This window comes from Trichechus manatus, unplaced genomic scaffold, assembly GCF_000243295.1.
Source record: "Trichechus manatus latirostris isolate Lorelei unplaced genomic scaffold, TriManLat1.0 scaffold00146, whole genome shotgun sequence".
Classification (NCBI taxonomy): Eukaryota; Metazoa; Chordata; class Mammalia; order Sirenia; family Trichechidae; genus Trichechus; species Trichechus manatus.
Window position 1 is genome coordinate 1288287 of NW_004444082.1, and position 18114 is coordinate 1306400.

At 41.8% G+C, this 18114-nt stretch overlaps 1 protein-coding gene across 2 annotated transcripts in view; it reads left to right on the forward strand.

Moving 5' to 3' along the window:
- Positions 1 to 18114, forward strand: part of PTPRM (protein tyrosine phosphatase receptor type M) — a 746511-nt gene that overhangs the window by 71073 nt on the left and 657324 nt on the right. Inside the window, exons 2-3 of one of the 2 annotated variants that reach the window (XR_002825548.1) lie at positions 9231 to 9353; positions 11353 to 11557. Coding sequence is in view for 1 of the 2 variants with exons in the window: in XM_004385786.3 (XP_004385843.1) it covers positions 9344 to 9353 (10 nt within the window). In the remaining variant the exon portion in view is untranslated. Of the gene's footprint in view, positions 1 to 9230; positions 9354 to 11352; positions 11558 to 18114 lie in introns of those variants that run through there. The other variant, XM_004385786.3, reaches the window with a different exon arrangement.

Here is an 18114-nt window from a genome sequence, read left to right on the forward strand (position 1 = left end):
ATTTGGGTAGATTCCAGTTCAGTAAATTCATGTGAGTGTTTTAATTAAATCCTTATAGTAACTCTATGACGTATTTATTTGTATACGGAAAACTGAGATAGGTTCCTAAGAATTTGGCTGCATGTGTGCTGTATTTGTTTGGGAATAGAAATAACACCATTACCCATGAAACACCCCAGATTTCAAAAAGATCAATAAGAAAAATACATGGTTGTTAGTTGCAATCAGGCCTTTAAAAAAAAAAAATCAGGACTTGATAGATTGATACGAAATGAAATATGCAGTAAGCATAATAAGCCATAGAAACTTTAAGAACACAACAGCTCATTTCCTACAAATTACATAAAATGTATCAGTTGGCAAATAGCACCTTTCACAGTAGAGCATAACATTAGGCGTTTAAATGGCCGTGTAATGTGTAAAACCTGCTTGATAGATTGAATTATGTAGAAGAGTATTTCTGTAACGCTTGGTGTCGGATCCACTGAACATCACTGCTTACTCAGTTTAAGAGGCATTATATACCTTTATTGTTGGGCAGGCAATTAAATGTAGGTGTCACTGTGATTTAGCAGAAGAAAATAGTAGCTCTGCTATGTTGGTGGAGGTTTGTGTTTTTAACTCTTAAAATAATCATCCATACTTTCTGTTACTCTTTGAATTGTTCAGTTTATAGCCATTTGGCTTGTACAGTTTTACTTTTGAAATAAATGAATAGGACCCAGGACCATGAGAGATTACATGTATTTTAGGAAAGTAGAACATATCACATTAATTCATTTGAGGGGATACTTTAGGCACTATTTTTTTTTTATCTGCTCTCTCTATAGAGAGACCCATTTAATACTTTATGCATTTGATAAAGGCTGCCTTAAATGAGGTCATTCTGTATTTAGAACAAATGAGAAAAATGTTCCAGAAAAATCCTCAAGGAGTATTACAGCTTTTTACAAAATAACTCTAAATGGACTGCAATTATAACAAGAAGAATAGCTAGAGCATATAAGTCAGTTTAACCTGTAAAAGGCAGAGCAGTTTCAAAATGTGTGTGTGTATTATAAATAAGCCAATGAAATTAGCATTTGATTGTCCAACCCTGGCTTCTTAGAAATAGAGCTTTCAGGAGCTTACTGGCAATTCATTTAATAATTAGTATATAAATATTCCAGGTGTGTTTACTTACTTTATAGAGGTGGGTTAAGAGTAACAGTGTGCAGCTGGAAAGAACGTGCGATTTGGACTCAGACCTGGTTGGCCACCAGCCCTACGCTGAGGTCTGTGCGACCTTATGCAAGACATTAAATACGCTTGGGGCTGACTTGGTGTAACTGGTTTTTAAACTATTTGTATTGTTGGGGGGTGTATCAGTCAGGATCCAAACAGGTGGTAGAAACCACAGAGTACTTTGAACAGGGAAAGTTTAATTAAAGAATAATTAATTAAAACAAGGGTTGTGATAACAAGCGATTGGCTAGTACTAAGAGAACGCGAAAGAAAAAAGGAAGAGCAGATATAGGGAGCACCCTGTACCCCAGAGCTGAGATTGTTGTTAGCTGTTGTCCAGACTCATGGCCACCCCATGTACAATGGGACGAAACCCTGCCCAGTCCTGCACCATCCCCATGACTGGTTGCAGATTGGGCTATTGTAATTCATAGGGTTTTCGTTGGCTGATTTTCAGAAGTAGATCAGCAGACCTTTCTTCCTAGCCTGTCTTAGTCTGCAAGCTCTGCTGAAACCTGTGGAGCATCAAGTAACACACAAGCCATTGCTTCGAGCTAGTTCTTCCCAGTTCAGTCATGGCTGAAGAAGTGACAATGGAAGAGACTTGAGTTTTTAAAATTTGGGTGAACTGGAACCATAACTGGAACGGGAAATATTACGAGTCGAAGCACTGCTAGAAACTTAATCTCTGTCTTAGAAAACCAGTGCATTGCATAGCAACCACATTTCTTGCCTGTTGGATTTTGCACAGTCAAAAACAGCAGTGCCCTGCTCAGAGATGGCAGCCAACCATGCCACTTTGAAAGTGTGTCGGTCTCCTCAGTCCTGGCAGTAATCCAGCCTCCTGCATCAAGCTCCTATAAGGGCTCACTATGCCTCTTCCGACTCTCCCATTCCAGGGCTTCAACCCATAATCTTTCCCATTCTGGGTATGGTCCCAGATCACCCAAATTTAAAAAATTTGAGTCTGTTCTGGTTTCGCTTCATTGGCCATGACCAAACACATTCCAACCTGTTGGAATCCCTGACACAAGCCTCCACTGACAGATATTGTGGCTATGCATGACTTGCATTGGCTGGGAATGGAGTCCAGGTCTCCCACATGGTTGAGGGATTGTGAAATCAATTTAGTGACTCTAGACCCACCTTTTAAAAAAATTCACTAAAACAGAATGATAAATATCTACGTATCTCAGTAGAGATAATTTTGGTTTGTAAAGTGTACATATATAGGGTGCTGGGACAAGATGTCATGACTATGGTTAATAGTTAAATAAATTAAAAAAACAAAAAACAAAAAACACTGCTGTAAATGGTGGGTTCTAATTCTTGTCAATTTGTTTTGTTCTATCCACTCTCCAGGCCTAGAGCTTCAGTAAGATATAGAATGGTCAGGCGAAAGGTCTTATAAAGTTTCCTTTGGGGTAGAAGTGAAATGTTCTCTCCTTCCTGACTTTTAATGATTTGATACTCTTCTTGGACCCACTGGAGAATTCAGTGCTACTCCATAGAGAGAAGAGAGATAAAGTCCCGCCAATATGCAAATGACAATATTTTCATAAATCAGAAACAACGTTTGTAGACAAATAGCCTTGTTATCCAATTATTGCCAGAAAAAACAAAGAGTTCATGTTTTCTAAAATGAAAGCTATAATTTGTGGAGACTTTATTAACTATATAACTGTCTTATCATTTTCAACCATAATAAAAAATTAACACATTCAGTGATTTAGACCCATTTTGGAGCTGGTTCCTCTTGTGATACTCCAGGACAGGGCTGGATGTTTTGCGGGGCTGCAGTGAGAGTGTTTTAATTGTTTAGGTGGATGTTACATTCTGTTCCAGGAGAAGCTTTAGCCTACCTGTGGGCTTTTCGACACGTGTTCTTTATAAACTTGGTGGTCTTCATGAAAAAAAAGTCAAGCGTGACTCCGTTTTGTCTCATTTCTAAAGCATGTGGCTCTACACCTCGAAATGAGTATAGAGAGTAGCAACTGTTGGTCGGGAGTAATGTGCAAACTCATAGTGGCTCGCTCCTTACCGAAGACATTGTTGAGAGAAGCAGTATTCAAAAAGGAGATGTGAAGGCATGTTCCAGCTTTAATACTGGGGTGCACTGAGCTCCCACAAAGCCAAGTACAGTCGATGGTAGTTGGCAGCATGCCGTCACAGCATATCACTATGTAGGCCCTGACGTTGGCTGCTCTGTTGTGGACAGAGACTGTTTAGAACTCTGCTCAGTTATTTATGTTGATTACTTCATATCAGGGCCCTGGAAAGATAGCTTTCTTTATATTCAGGACTAGGAGTAGCTGTGTTTCTCCTGAGCTTCCAGTTTGGGAGGCACTATCATGTTGTGAAAAGGAGCCTAGTGGCACAGTGGTTAAGTGCTTGGCAGCGAACCGAAAGGTGGGCGGTTTGAACCCGTTAGCCGCTCTGTGGGAGAGAGACGTGACAGTCTGCTTCTGTAAAGATTATAGCCTTGGAAACCCTGTGGGGCAGTTCTACTCTGTTCTGTAGGGTCACTGTGAGTCGGAATTGACTCGGCAGCTGTGGGTTTTCATCATGTAGTGATGGGAAGGTGGGCTCTCCAGTCAGGATGCCTGGCTTCAAATCTCTACTTTACAACCTTCCAGCTTTGAGAACTTGGGTGGGCCAGCAATTTCTATGCCTGATTTCTGTAAAATAGGGTATAATTATAGGTCGGTGTGAGAATGGAACAAGTAAAGGTTAGCTGCTATAATTAGTCTTAGTGTTAATATTATTATCTCTTACGGACTGTAAAATCAATAATCAACTATATTTCCCTCTTTGCACTGGCTGTCCCAAAGGTTAACTCCCAGCAAGTCAACCTCGGGACGTTTGTTACCATTGGAGGATGAGGAGGAGCAGGATCCTGGCCTTAGTTCTGTTGTCATGGTATTCTTATTTTTTATTTGGTCCACTTGTCTTGGCTTTAACTTGAACTTTAATTTTATTTTATTAGTTGTAATTTTCTTGCTGTTGTGTTGTATTGCATGTCCTGGAAGAAGCCATGTAGTTCAGAAATCATCATCTTTGTTGATTACATGAGTAATTGACGTCCGTAGACACTTCCTTTGGCACAATAACTATTCTTCATCCAGCATACGTTGTACGTTGTGTTCAGAGCTGCTAAGGAAAAGCCTTTCTCAAGGTGTGTGGGAACATGTGTATAGGTGTGCCTGTGAGAGAGAAAGACAGACGGAGGGAGGGGGAGAGAAGATAATTAATGTCTTCCCCCCTGCCCGGCTTGCATCACCTTTCATCCATCTTGTCTGTGACTTTTGGTTTAGTTTCGATTCCCTTCTACGAAAGAGAAGTAATTTACCTTGATTTAACAGAAGAGTATGGTACAGCCATGAGCTGTTGGGAGGAAGTCCAAGTGTAAGACAGTTCTTGAAAAACCTTGGGAAGTCTGTTGTTGACCACACTCCCAGTGGTGCAATGGATCGTTTTGTTGAGCCTTTCTAGCCATGGCCTTATAACTCCCACCCAAGGGATTGTGTGGGACTGTGCAAATGAGGTAATTGTGGCCCACCACGGGGTTTGGTCAGTTTTACCATCCTGCTAGGCTTAAAAGAGAGCCAATTCCAGAGCAGAAAGAGGATACCACCACCACCAAGGAAGAGCAACCAGGAGTGGAGGCTGTCCTTTGGACCTGGAACCCCTGTGCTGAGAAGCTCCTGGAACCAGGAGACAGAGAGAGAAAGAAAGTTATAACACCGAAGCTGGTGAGAAGCAGTGGTGGAGAAATGGCAGCAGGAGACAGCGCAGAGGGCTTCCCGGCCCATGAAGCGAGAAAGCTTAGTGCCTTTGGGCAGGAGGCTTACTGGCAGAGTAGGGTGCCTTCGGGCACTTGGTGGAGCTAGGTTGGCTGGCCCGTGGAGCTAGAGCTGAGCCCCTTTGGGCCGGGGCTTACTGGCAGAGCTGGTGCCTGGCAGAGCTAGAAGAGCTTTGTAACACTTGCCCCAGCAGGGCAGAGGCTAAGGGGCAAGAGGAGTGCCTTCTAGTACAGCTGAAAAGAGGCTGTCCTGATGGAAGAACTGTACCCTGAGCATTTCTGAACCTGAACTGTAACCTGTTACTTCCCTAACAAACCCCATAATCGTGAGTATTGTCTGTGAGCTGTGTGTGGCCATTGCGATGAATTATCAAACCCAGCAGAGAAGTAGAGAGTGCCATGAGAGGGACGGTTGGTATTAGAATTGGTAAAGATGGCAGAGAGAGGAGGCATGTCTGACCTCCACCTCATAGGAATCAGCTGTGGGCTGTTGATCTTGATTCTTCTTCCCTCTTGTAAAGTTAGAGGAAGTCAGACGCTGCCACCATGCCATTTTTATACCCCCCGTACATGATGGCAAAATTTGTTGCTCTATAAGTCAAGAAGACCGTATTTTCTTAAATGCTTTGTTTCACTAAGTTCCGGGGACATTGCTTCTTTATCGTATTTCTTCATTGACCCCAAAGCCTTTACCTGAAAAACCTAGCCAACCTTCTTTTCTTTTCTCTTACATGCTCAACAGATAAGCCCGTATGAATGTCCCCATATGAATGCTCATCCTGCTCAATTTCTTATCAAGTCTAACTTGGAATTTCCAATTAGATATTCAACCTATTTGCAATGATATGAGCTCTTGAGAGTAATTGTTGTATGAGGCATATATGGTATGGATGGTTTAAGAACCAGGAATAACTGATAACTGGTTGAAATGTCCGACATGGTCCTACACCAGCACTGATTTGCTGTCCAGTGTGGTCTTCATAAATGCCAGGTGCGGTGGGTATTGCCGTCCCCACTGTATAGATAAAGAACGGGTTCAGAGAGACTAAGCTATTTGTTCAAAGTCACAAAGCAACTAAGTGGAAGAATTGGGGTTTGCCAGATGTTTGACGCCAGAACCTGTACACTTCACCACTACACAAAGCTGTCTTGAAAACCAGAAGCTCACTTGTTCTCTCTTTAATTGTTTATTTCAAATCAGATGTCATTTATTTGAATCTTATGTTATTTTTAACTCAATAAACCACTGGTGGTATTTTAGGGTCCCAGTTCTTCTGGTTGAAGGCCAATGGTGGATCTGAAGAGTGGTGTGTGGGGGCTATATCTTAGGGCAACGAGAAATTCATAGTCTATCTCATTTTCCAGCGGCTCAGTAATAATACGTGGGTCCAGAAAGAACCATATAATACTTTTTATGTATCCTTTCAAGTGATAAAAACAGTGTTGTGTAATGGGAAAATTATATCTGGCACCAGTTCTGTTAGTCTTTGGAGCTTGCCGTCAGCCTGTGCTGTTGCTGTTATATGGTATTTGGTTATTCTTCAGGGCCAGGAGTCACTTTGTAAACCAGATCTGTAACCATCCTTAAGTTGTTTTGCGGATCCATAGCTATTTCTTATAGTTTAAGATTGCACTACAGGACGTCCATCTCCACTGGGGGGGCCCTTTTCTGTCACAATCCACGGTTATTTCCTTCTTGCTGAATATTATTAGTGTACCGCTGTTTGGGCTGCTTCCTACAAGGCTGAGGCTATTTTCTACATCAGACTTAGGTTGGTAACCAAAATATTTCTCATAAATATTTGCATAGTCCTCTAACCTTTCTTACCCCAAATTGGAAAGTTGTTAGTATTAAGCACTTTAAACCAATCCACTTTGTTTGTGAACTTGTTGAAAGACTGTGGAAGGGAGGTATAAATTACCACTTGTGGTCAAGGTGAAACATTGAGTTAATGCTGTGTGTTTTATAATGAGTTTTTGTCCCCAGTGGAATGTTTCTTTGAGACCAGGACTGTTAAAGTGTTGCAGGAGACAGTGTCCAGGGCCACTAATTTCACCGTCATGCGTGGACCTGACAACTGAGACAAAGCTATTAAGAGCTGGGGAGTCTGAGATTCTTTGGCTCTGCCCTGTTGAACACATTTCACCAGTGACTTGGGGGCAGAGTAGGATGCTCATCAAATTTGCAGGTAACACAAGTCTAGGTAGGATGGTTAATACCTGGATGACAGAATCAGGCTTCCAAGGGCTCTCAGCAGGCTGAAGTGATGAGATGGAATTTAGGAAGGATAAATGTGAAGTCTGGTATTTGAATTCAGAAAGTCACCTACCTTGTTACAAGAGAGGAGAAATGGCTCAGTGGGCAGGGTGTGGACAAGACATTTGGGATTTCAGGTTTGCAGAAGCTCAGAATGATGATAGCACCACTCTACCTGGGCTGTAACAGACAGCACGGGGTTGAGGGAAGTAGCTGACTGATTCTGATACTTGGTGTCATTCCAGTATTGAATCCAGTACTGGGATTAAACCCAACAGCGTTTAGAGAACGCCTGCAGGGCAGGGCAAAGTCTGGGAACCCTCCAGAGGAAGGATTGAGGGGGTGAAGCATGCTCTGCCTGGAGAAATGAAGACTCAGGGTGCGGCGGTGCTTTTCAGATTACCAGCTTTCCTGTGCATGAGCTGACCTGTCTTCTCATGCTTCATAGGGTAGAGGGAAGATAACTGGGTATATATTTCAAGAAGCAGAGTTTGAGCCCTTTTAAAGGGGAACCCCTAGCTCCATTCTAGTAGGAATGCATTACAAATTTCTGAGTGCCTCATCAGTTCAGAAGCTGGCTGGCTGGGATGTTGTAGAACTGACTTCAGCATTTGGATGAAAGTTGGACTAGGCGCTCTGTATGGTCTGTTCTACCTCTGCACGACATTGCGTCATAATATTCTTAAACACAGATCTTCCTGACCAGTGCCACTCATTATCATGGTTGGCAAGCAATTGTAATTCATATTTTGTATAATCAATAGCATTCTATAATAAATAGAATTATCATAATAATTAATATGATTAATATAATCACTTACTTTCCCCACGTGAAACATTGGTGAAAAGCTACTATAATAATTCAGAGTAACAGAAGACATTTAAGAGGATGTGGGGTGGGACTGACTGGTTGCAGTTGAGTTGAATCTGACTCAAGGCGACCACATGAATGTCGGAGTAGAACTGTATTCCACAGGGTTTTAATGGCTGATGTTTTGGGGAGGTGGTACAAGTGGTTAATATAATCAGCTGCTAACCAGAACGTTAGAAGTTTGAGTACACCCAGAAGCACTTTGGAGGAAAGGCCTGGCAGTCTACTTCTGAAAGGTCACAATCGTTGAAAACTCTGTGGATCACAGTTCTACTCTGACACGATGGAATCGCCATACGCTGGAATTGACTCCATTGCAACTGGTTTTCCTTTGGGGTGGGAGTTAAAATCATTAACGGGTCCCAAGGAGCTGAAACAGCTGAATTGTCATGTATATAACTACCTTTTCCAGTATTCTTTGTATCTTTATTTAAGTAGTTTCATTTCTAGTACCAGAATTAGGCAGATGTTTACCACATGCTTACTCTCAAATTTATTTTTACCTTTAAAAATTAATTCTCTGTGCTGTTAAGTAATGTTGAGAATTCAGATCTCCAAAGCATTAAATTACAGTAGAACTTGTTTCTATGTTAGATTTAGAAATATTCTTAGAAAAATACTGCAAGATGCTCCATGGTCTCTCCTGCACCTTGTTCTCTTCCATTGTCCGAAGTTGTGGTGAAAGCAATTCTCATTTCTTTTTTTTGACAAATTACACTATTTTCTGTTGAAAACACACTGAGCATTTAAGGCAATTCCGTTAGAGCTTTGAACACAAGATCAATCATCCCAAATTCCTGTAGATCTGGCAAATAGGAATTTCACATTTGCTTAGGTCTTACTTTAAATCACTTATACCAGCACTGGGTTCCTGTTGGGGAACAACATAATACAGTAGTTAATACTCAGGAGTGCCTAGCAGGGGAACAGTGAGGGTCAGATCCACAGTTCCTGAACAAAGTGATCAAATCAAATTTGGCTTAGCGTCCGGCTGGTGTGCCGCTCCCTAGAGTCACCATAGCTTATGGCAGAGGTCGGCTTGTTACTGACATTGTTTTCCACTCCCTTACCTTTAGGTGGGTGTCTCTTTGATGAGCCGTACAGCACCTGTGGATACAATCAAGCTGAAGATGATGACTTTAACTGGGAGCAAGTGAACACCTTGACCAAACCAACATCTGACTCATGGATGCCATCAGGTTTGTGTTTATTTTTAAGTTTTCTTTTAAAATAAAAGGTATAACAGGGTCTTAATCACAGGCTGGATGTTGGTCACATGAGTGAGAGTGCTGGTCTTTGAGTGTGATGATTAACAGCTGATTAGCTTGTGAGGATGGAAGAAATAGTAGGATCCTTTGGAAAGACTTTTAACTTTGAGTCCCTTCCTTCAAAGTCAGACTAAAGTTTACTTCCTTTGTCTTTGGGTACACCTGAAATGCATAATTTGGATTTCAGATGAAACACAGTGCTTGTACTTTTTAATGAAAGTAGAGTCCTTCATTAATGCAGCTAAATGTAGCAGTAATTACACTTAGTAATCTTGTAAAGGTAGCTTTTAAACATGAATTAGAGTTGAATGTTTTTCTTACTGCGCTTTAACAGTTACGATGCACGCCATTTTCCTGCCCACTCCTTCCTGCATTTACCTGCTTAGAATGTCAAAAACAGGAACGTTGGGCATTTTGGTGCCCTGGCTTTCCAGACCTCAGAACCTCGCTAGCTCTTGGCGATCCCTCCAGAGCAGACATTCTTCTCCTTCTTTTTCTCTTGCTTCTGTACGTGCGGTTTGAGTTGGTGGGACACTGTAGTTGTTTTCCTAGATTCTGGTTCCACCGTTCATTCTGGTCAGTGACAGGGATAGGGAAGCAGAGCAGCTCTGGCGTGTGGAGCTTCCCTTTGCCAGTGGGTTTCTCCCTCCTGTCCTCTCGGTTTCCTCCCGCTGCTTCTTGAGTCTCCAGCCTGTGTCCATAGAGGCTTGGGAGGGGGTGAGGCTGTGAGTAATAGGTAGAGAACTTAGATTTGGTCATGGTAGGCTTCTCCACAAGGTTGTACTTGGGCTTGCTGTGTTTATTGTATTCTAATTTAACATAAAATTCTTATTTTTTCACATTAAGGAGTCAGTTCCATTATTCTGGTCCTTTAGATTGAAGTCTGACTTGGAAATGTTAATTTTTACAAAGAAGCCCAAATACTGTGGTATCTTCTTCAGCTTCTGCTGATTTCTATTTTTGTCACATGACACCCTGACTCTCCTTGGTAAAGGAGGCCAGAGGAAATGCCTCTTGTCACCCACCAACCCCAATCAACCCATTGCTGTCGAGTCAATTTCAACTCATAGCGACCCTATAGGACAGAGTAGAACTGCCCCATGGGGTTTCCAAGGAGCAGATGGTGGATTCGAAATGCTGACTTTTTCGGTGAGCAGCCAAGCTCCTCTTGTCACCCATCTTGTCCTTTTCTTCTTCCTGATGAAAATAGTATGAAATAGATGGTTCATAATACCATCTCAGACCAAGTTATCTGAGTTTTAAATATAGATGAATGGGTTCTTAGCAAGGGTCATTAAAAAATGGCAATAAAGATCAAAGACCAGTTGTATCCTAAAACAATCAGCTGGGTAACTGATCCGACAATGGGACAGTTTTGATTTTGCAACTATACAGCCTTTGAAGGCTCTTCTGCCTTAGGGAGGATGAAGGGGGGATGCATTTAAACACTCTGTTTGAATTTTCTCTAATTCTGCTTGACTAATAGAATGCTTCAGGAGCCCTGGTGGTATAAATGGTTAAGCACTCAGCCGCTAACCGAGAGGTTGGCGGTTAGAACCCACCCAGTGTCTCTGAGAGAGAAAGACCTTGTGATCTGCTTCAGTAAAGATTGCAGCCCAGAAAACCCTATGAGGCAGTTCTGCTCTGTCACATGGAGTCCCTATGAGTTGAAGTAGACTGGACAGCACCTAACAACAGTGGAATACTTGCGATTGCTATTAGGCCTTTGGAGCTTCAGATCTCTGCATGTTGCAGCTTCGCAACACTTTGGTCAATTCCATCTGACCCCTGAGAGTTGCAGGTGCCCCCTCACCGCTCACCCCTCAACCATGGTGCGCCTCATTTGTTTGGGCTCTTGAGTGGTTCAGGTGTCAGCACGTGACGAGGAAGGGGAGAGAAAGGACTATAAGAAATGATTCTTTCTTTCTAGGAATTTATCAACTGGCGAAAAAGTTACCCATATGAAAGAATAAGCAAGCAGCATAAAGCTGTGTATAATTAAGTGTGGTATAGACGGTGTTCTAAGAACAGTTTTCTTAGTGGAAGCCCGTTATGTTTGGAGGAGACGGACTTGGGCACCAGCTGGACTATCCGTCTAAAGTGAGAAGTAAAATTCTCAGTGAAATATTATTGTTAGAGGTAAGAAAATATCTTATAAACTTGCATATTCATACTAACATGTGGATTTTTTTTCTATTTTTTTATTGTTGTAGTTTAAGTGAAAGTTTACATTTCAAGTTAGTCTCTCATACAAAAATTTATATATACATTGTTATGTGACCCTAATTGCTCTCCCTATACTGTGACAGCACACTCCTTCTTTCCACCCCTGATTTCCCGTGTCCATTCAGCCAGCTCCTGACCCTCTCTGCCTTCTCATCTCATCTCTGGACAGGACCTGCGCATTTAGACTCATGTATCTACTTGAGCTAAGAAGCACACTCTTCATGAGTATAATTTTATGTCCCACAGTCCAGTCCAATCGTTGTCTGAAGAGTTGGCCTTGGAAATTGTTTTAGTTCTGGGGTGACAGAGAGTCCGGGAGCCATGCTTTCTAGGCTTCCTCCAGTCTCAGTCAGACCATTAAGTCTGGTCTTTTTACTAAAATTTGAGTTCTGCATCCCACCCTTCCACTGCTCTGTCAGGAACTCTGTGTTGTGTTCCCTGTCAGGGCGGTCATTGGTGGTAGCCAGGCACCATCTAGTTCCTCTGGTCTCAGGCTGATGAAGTCTCTGGTTTATGTGGTCCTTTCTGTCTCTTGGGCTAATAATTTCCTGTGTCTTTGGTGTTCTTCATTCTCCTTTACTACAGGTGGTTGGGACCAATTGATGCATCTTAGATGGCCGCTTGCTAGCTTTTAAGACCCCAGACGCCAGTTACCAAAGTAGGATGCAGAACATTTTCTTAATAAGCTTTGTTATGACAAGTGACCTAGATGTCCCCTGAAAGCGTGGTCCCAAGACCCCCCACCCCTGCTACTCTGTCCCTCAAAGTGTTTGATTGTATTCAAGAAACTTCTTAGCTTTGGTTTAGTCCAGTTGTGCTGACTTCCCCTGTAGTGGGTGCTGTCCTTCACCTAAGATAATTCAACATGTGGATTTTAAAGCTGAGTTTCCAGTATGTAGATACAGCCATAAAAACAAACAAGCAAAAACCTGTTGCTGTTGAGTTGATTCCAACTCATGATGACTCCATGTGTGTTACAGAGTAGAACTGCTCCATGGGGTTTTCTTGGCTGTAGTCTTTATGGAAGCAGGTTGCCAGGTCTTTCTTCCACGATGCTGCTGGCTAGGTTCAGACTGCCAACCTTTAGGTTAGTAGCTGAGGGCAAGCCGTTGTACCACCCAGGGACAGCCACAACTATTGTATATTTAGTTTCAAGGACTTTCTCCTCTTTTGCTTCCTCTTCCTTCTCTTTTTCTGTTAATGATTTATTCCTTTCAAAAACAGATTCCAAAACTGGTGCTCTCATACTAAAGCAGAAACTAGTGTAATGAGTTTCTCAGGGTAAATAAATAGGTGGTAAAATCGGATAGAACCATAGGTTTTTGAGGGTTAATTTTGTAAAAGCTTTATTTAAAATAGAATTGGGTTTGTTCTTCCCTGTGTATGGCACACTGCAGGCTGGCTCTAAGGCCTGAGACCAAAGGTTGCAAACGGCATGGCACAGGTCACAGCCAGCCTCTCCCTGTTTTGTTTCGGCTTGCAAGTTGAGATGGTTTTTACATTTTTAAATGCTTGGAAAAAATCAAAAGAATAATATTTATGACGTGAAATTCATATAAAGTTTAATTATTGGTGTCCATAAGCAGTTTTATTGGCACACCGCCATGCCCACTCATTTATGTGTTGTCTGTGGCTGGTTTTAGGCTCCATTGGCAGAACTGAGTCATTGCAACAGAGGCTGGATGGTCCATCAAAGCCTAAAATATTTACTGTCTGGTGTTTTACAGAAAGGTTTCGCTCACCTTTGTCTTAGGCCATTTTAACATCAACACGTAATTATTGTTTTGGACTCTTGGCTTATATTGTTATTGTTTTCTGTATTTGTATTATAATTATACAAATGTCACTTCACATTTTCTTTCACTTTTAGATTGTGTTTCTTCAAATATTGGGTTGTTAACATGGGTGAGAAAAAACATAATTATTAGGAATCACTCTCTGTCTTTTCCATAAATTTGCTTTCTATTGAAAAACATTTTGATTTTCTTCATTGGTGAGTACCAAAATCTTTGGAACACTATTGTGGTTCTAATAAGCAAATTATCTTTCAAGGTGAATTTCAGAATTATTACAGTGATAGACTAAAATTTTTACTCTGATTTTAAGCTTTTTACTTTTTCTGTGTCTTTCTTTTTTAAATCAATACTCCAGCGTGTAGGATTTATTTCTCTGTGTCTTCATGTGCAAGGTTATTTTTAACCACATTAGAAAACATTTAAATACAGTCTGGAGCTTTCTATAGTCTGACTCGATAACTGTTCAGAGGCTGTTATCACAGCTCTGGTTACACATACTTAGGGCAAATACGTACCAAATGCCATTTAAAATTTTCTATTTAAGGCTAATATTTATATTATAGTAGATTAAATTTATAGTTCTGAACCATGATGGTTTTCCTGGTGGTGAAACTATGGCAAACCTGGTTTCTCTTTTTACCGGTAAGTGTGTGTTGTAGTCTTCTCATTAGCAGTGGGGGTCTTCCTTAACCTTTCATCAAAAAAGATACAGATTTCTACTCTGAGCACAAAACCTTGATTAAGAATCCAGATAATAACCCAGTACATTTTGTTAGCACTGTTGTATTCTATCATTTATGTAGTCCGTCCAGCCCAGTGCATAATTATTACTGTAGATTAAGAAGAATACAGTAAGAAGTATGTCATGATGTAAAAACACCAGTATGGCCTGACGTGGTTGATGTTTTTATATTTCATTAATGTGTAATATTTGTACCTTAGTGCTCTGGTTCTATAAAATGGTATTTAATAAGTTCCATATCTTACGCATAAGAAAAGGTAACCCGGTTTTATTAAAAAAAAAAAAGAAAAAAATAGTAAACCCAAACATAATATTAAAAATGTACAGGCTGCTTATGACTCCAGCCATATGACACCATAGAACTGACATTTAATTATACCCCACATTGTCTCCTTAAGTTGTCAGCCCTCTAAAGGCTGTAACTAAGTGGATTTGGTTCCTGGTATTAGAAAAACGTAACATCTCTTAATACTTTCTCAGTTACTTTCTCACACAGCTGTTGGAGCTCACGGAGCTCTCCCAGTCTTCGTTTCACATTTTGAAAACTGGGAATGGGGATGTTGTCATCTTCATGGAGAAATTGTTGAGACAGAGGATTGAATCCTTTCTGTGGGTGCCCCTTATGAAAGGCACAGAGAGGAAGTGCTGGATGGAACAGCAATTGGCACTTAGTGTGATGACACAGAAAACAGAAAGCTGACTACGTATGTTTGCTTAGCGTCAACTTCACATTTGGGAAGGATGATGGATTGACACAGTAATTGAGGTTTTCTCTTTGGGTGCAGTCTGCAGTCCTCTTTTCCCTGTGCTAGGGAAGGCTTCCCTGTTAAGTCACACTTCAGAGCTTCTTCAGAGTTCGTGATTGATACAGAGAAGATGAGTGTGAGCTTGAGAAGACGTCTTCCCCTTAAATGTCAATGTGTATCCAGTGAGAAGTGTGTTAGGCACAGAGCATTCAGACAGTTGTCTGATTATCTCATTCATTCCTCCAGTCAACATTGAACAATATTTATTAAACACCCGCCATATGCTAGGCGTTGTTATGACATAGTTATATATTGGGATTCGTGGTGGAATGAAGCCAGCAACGATCTCCTCCCCACTGCAGCTCATGTTCTCAGTCTGCTAGACTTGTTCCTGGATGGGCAGAAGATCGTATCCTGTAAGGCCATGTTGCCCCTCACTTATTAATGACTTCTACTGGTAGTTGCAAATTCAGTTCATCAGACTCAGCACGCTACAGCATCAAATTTAACCTTCTTATATGCTTTGTCCCTTAAAAAAAAAAAAAAGAGCAAAAAACAATCTAAACCCAGGCACATGGCAGCTCAGTACATTCTGATCAGTCGTGCTGTAAAACAGAGTAATCTTACATGTAAATAACATCTAAGAGCTGGAAAAATCTACTTCTGTCCTGGGTGTCTTCTGATCCTCACGACAGCCCTGGGGGATTGGTTGGCATTATCCCCGTTTTCACCGTAGGAACTGAAGTTCAGAGAAGTTAAACTCGTCCGGAGCATGTAAGTGAGGGACACAGCCCCCATATGCCACTCGGGGTGTAGCCTGGTTGTCTTTCCATGTGAGGCAGATGTCTAGGGAAGGAGTGGTCTTCCATCCCAGTAGTGTTCTATTCAGATCATCTTACAGGGAGCGTGGTGCTGTACGCGGTAGTGGCCCCAGCCCTGCCTGGCCAGGTGCAGGCTCTGCCTCTTCCTAACTGCCGAGCTGGGCCACGTTCCTGGAGCTGTTTCCTCATCTGTAGTATGTTAGCTGACGGTACGTGTTTGTGGAGGGGCTCCGTGGCTTGGTTTAGATGCTAGAGCTGCAGCAATAGAGCCTCTGTCCTCTCAATGCCTGTATTCCATGGGGGAGGCACCAGTCCTCTGAGAAGCAGAGAGATGTAATAAAATAGCACAGTGTCAAGTCTGGGAAGAAAAACCAGGTCTGGGAGAGAGACAGGAGTGCTGGGCAGGGACAGCAAAAACGAAAACAACAACGACAAAAACAACAAATCAGGAGGCAGTTGTCGGGCAGAGACCTGTCTCTAGTCAGGGGCCAAAAGGCCACGGAGGCTGAGTATCCAGACAGACGGACAAGCAGGAGCAAAGCACCAAGGCAGGGCCCAGCTGCGCTGGAAGGAGTGGCAGGGCCGGATCACACAGGAAGCATCTGTCTGTGGTAAGGAGTTTAGAGCCCACCTCAAAGGGCTGTTGACCAGATGAGACACAACAGTCCACATCAGGAGCTTAGCCCTGTACCTGGCCCAACGCGGTGTTTAATAAGTGTACTCTTATTATCATTACTAAATAACTTTCAGGGGCAATTTGGTATGAATTCGTCTCTTAGCTTCATTTTGGCTCTCTGTGAAGTGGACAGTTCAAGCCAAATTTGTTTTCATTTCCTATTCTAAACTACACCGAATAAGGAACAGGAGATACTTATCTTTATACGATTTTTGAACGGATTAAAAGAACACCAGCCGAAGAAGTCCATTAAAATATTAGTAAATTTTTATCAGGATGGTGGGATTTGGGGTAATTGCCTTATCATTCCTACTTCACACATTTCCTTTATGGTCAACTGTAACTTTATAATGAAAAGTAGCATTTCAAATGATTTGTGGGGGTGACTGAATTTGGCATTACTTTAGTTGATTCTGGATATTTCCAGTCACTGAACTCAGGAAATTAAAAGAGTTTTATTGTCCTTGAGTATCTCATGCGCGTGTTCCATACTGAGGCTCTTGCCTGACACGCAGAGGCAATATAATCACTAATGAGCATTCTCCCTCCCTAGCTCTGACTCAAATCACCTTGATGAGGATTAGAATGCGCTTCCAGTGAGCTTTTAAACAGTGAGTTATGAGATACGTTGAGAGAAACTGGTCTGGAGCTGTGTTCTGTGAGCAGTTTCAGATTACAAAGTTTAGAGAAATAGCATTAGATGATAATGAAAAAACAAAACCGTTTCAGATCAGTGACCTGTGGGGAGTTCTTAGTTAAACCCACAAGGCTGTGAGGAGCCCTGTCCTAGCCTGGGGTGTGGCCTTGCCAGTCTTGACAGAGATGCCCAAGGCGAGTGCTCCTGCTGGGTGGAGCCCCAGGGTGAAGGAGCTCCTGGCAGTAGATCACACTTCAGGTTAATTAGGAAAGAATCAAGAAGCATCTACTTAGTGCTTGAATTATGCTTCTGATTTGGTTCTCATATGCAAAGACTTTCAGAGATCAAGACGGTCATTCTCTAAAGAGCCTTTGATTTTTAACCGTTAACTGGCTCAAGGGGCCAAATGTAAGTCCACCATTGTGTTACCTAGGACCTCATATTTCAATAGTTTGTATTTGGCGTTCAACAAATGGTTTCCTTTAAGTTTGTTCTAAATTCTTGTCCTGACTGATAGGAAATTGTTACAGAAAGCAACAATAGTGGCTAGCTGTTTTTTATTTTTTAAAAATATTTGCTATAGAGTTTACGTATTATCCTGTATATGTAAATATGCATTTGTAAAATAGTTTTATTTCTTGCTTAATTTCCCATAAAATTGTAGGAGATGACATCCTAAGAGTTTTATGAAGTTTAGCTGAGCACCGGAGTAAACAGTGGCCCATCATGACAGATGTAAATCTTCTGCTATGACCTGATAGAGGATGGGGGAGAGAACAGTGAGGACCAGGGACATTTGTCTCTCCAGCATGAGAAAGTATTCACACCTGTGTACACCGTCTTCTGGGCTCCATAGCATGAGACCCGCTCGCACAGTGTGGGCCCAAGTTGCTGGAGTGGGTGAGCCCACTGTGTCAGCAAGAGGGAAGGAACGGCATAAGGAATTTTTTTTTTTCTTTTTCTTTTTCTTTTTTTATTGTACTTCAGGTGAAGGCTTACAGAACAAATAGTTTCTCATGAAACAGTAGTACACATATTGTTTTATGAC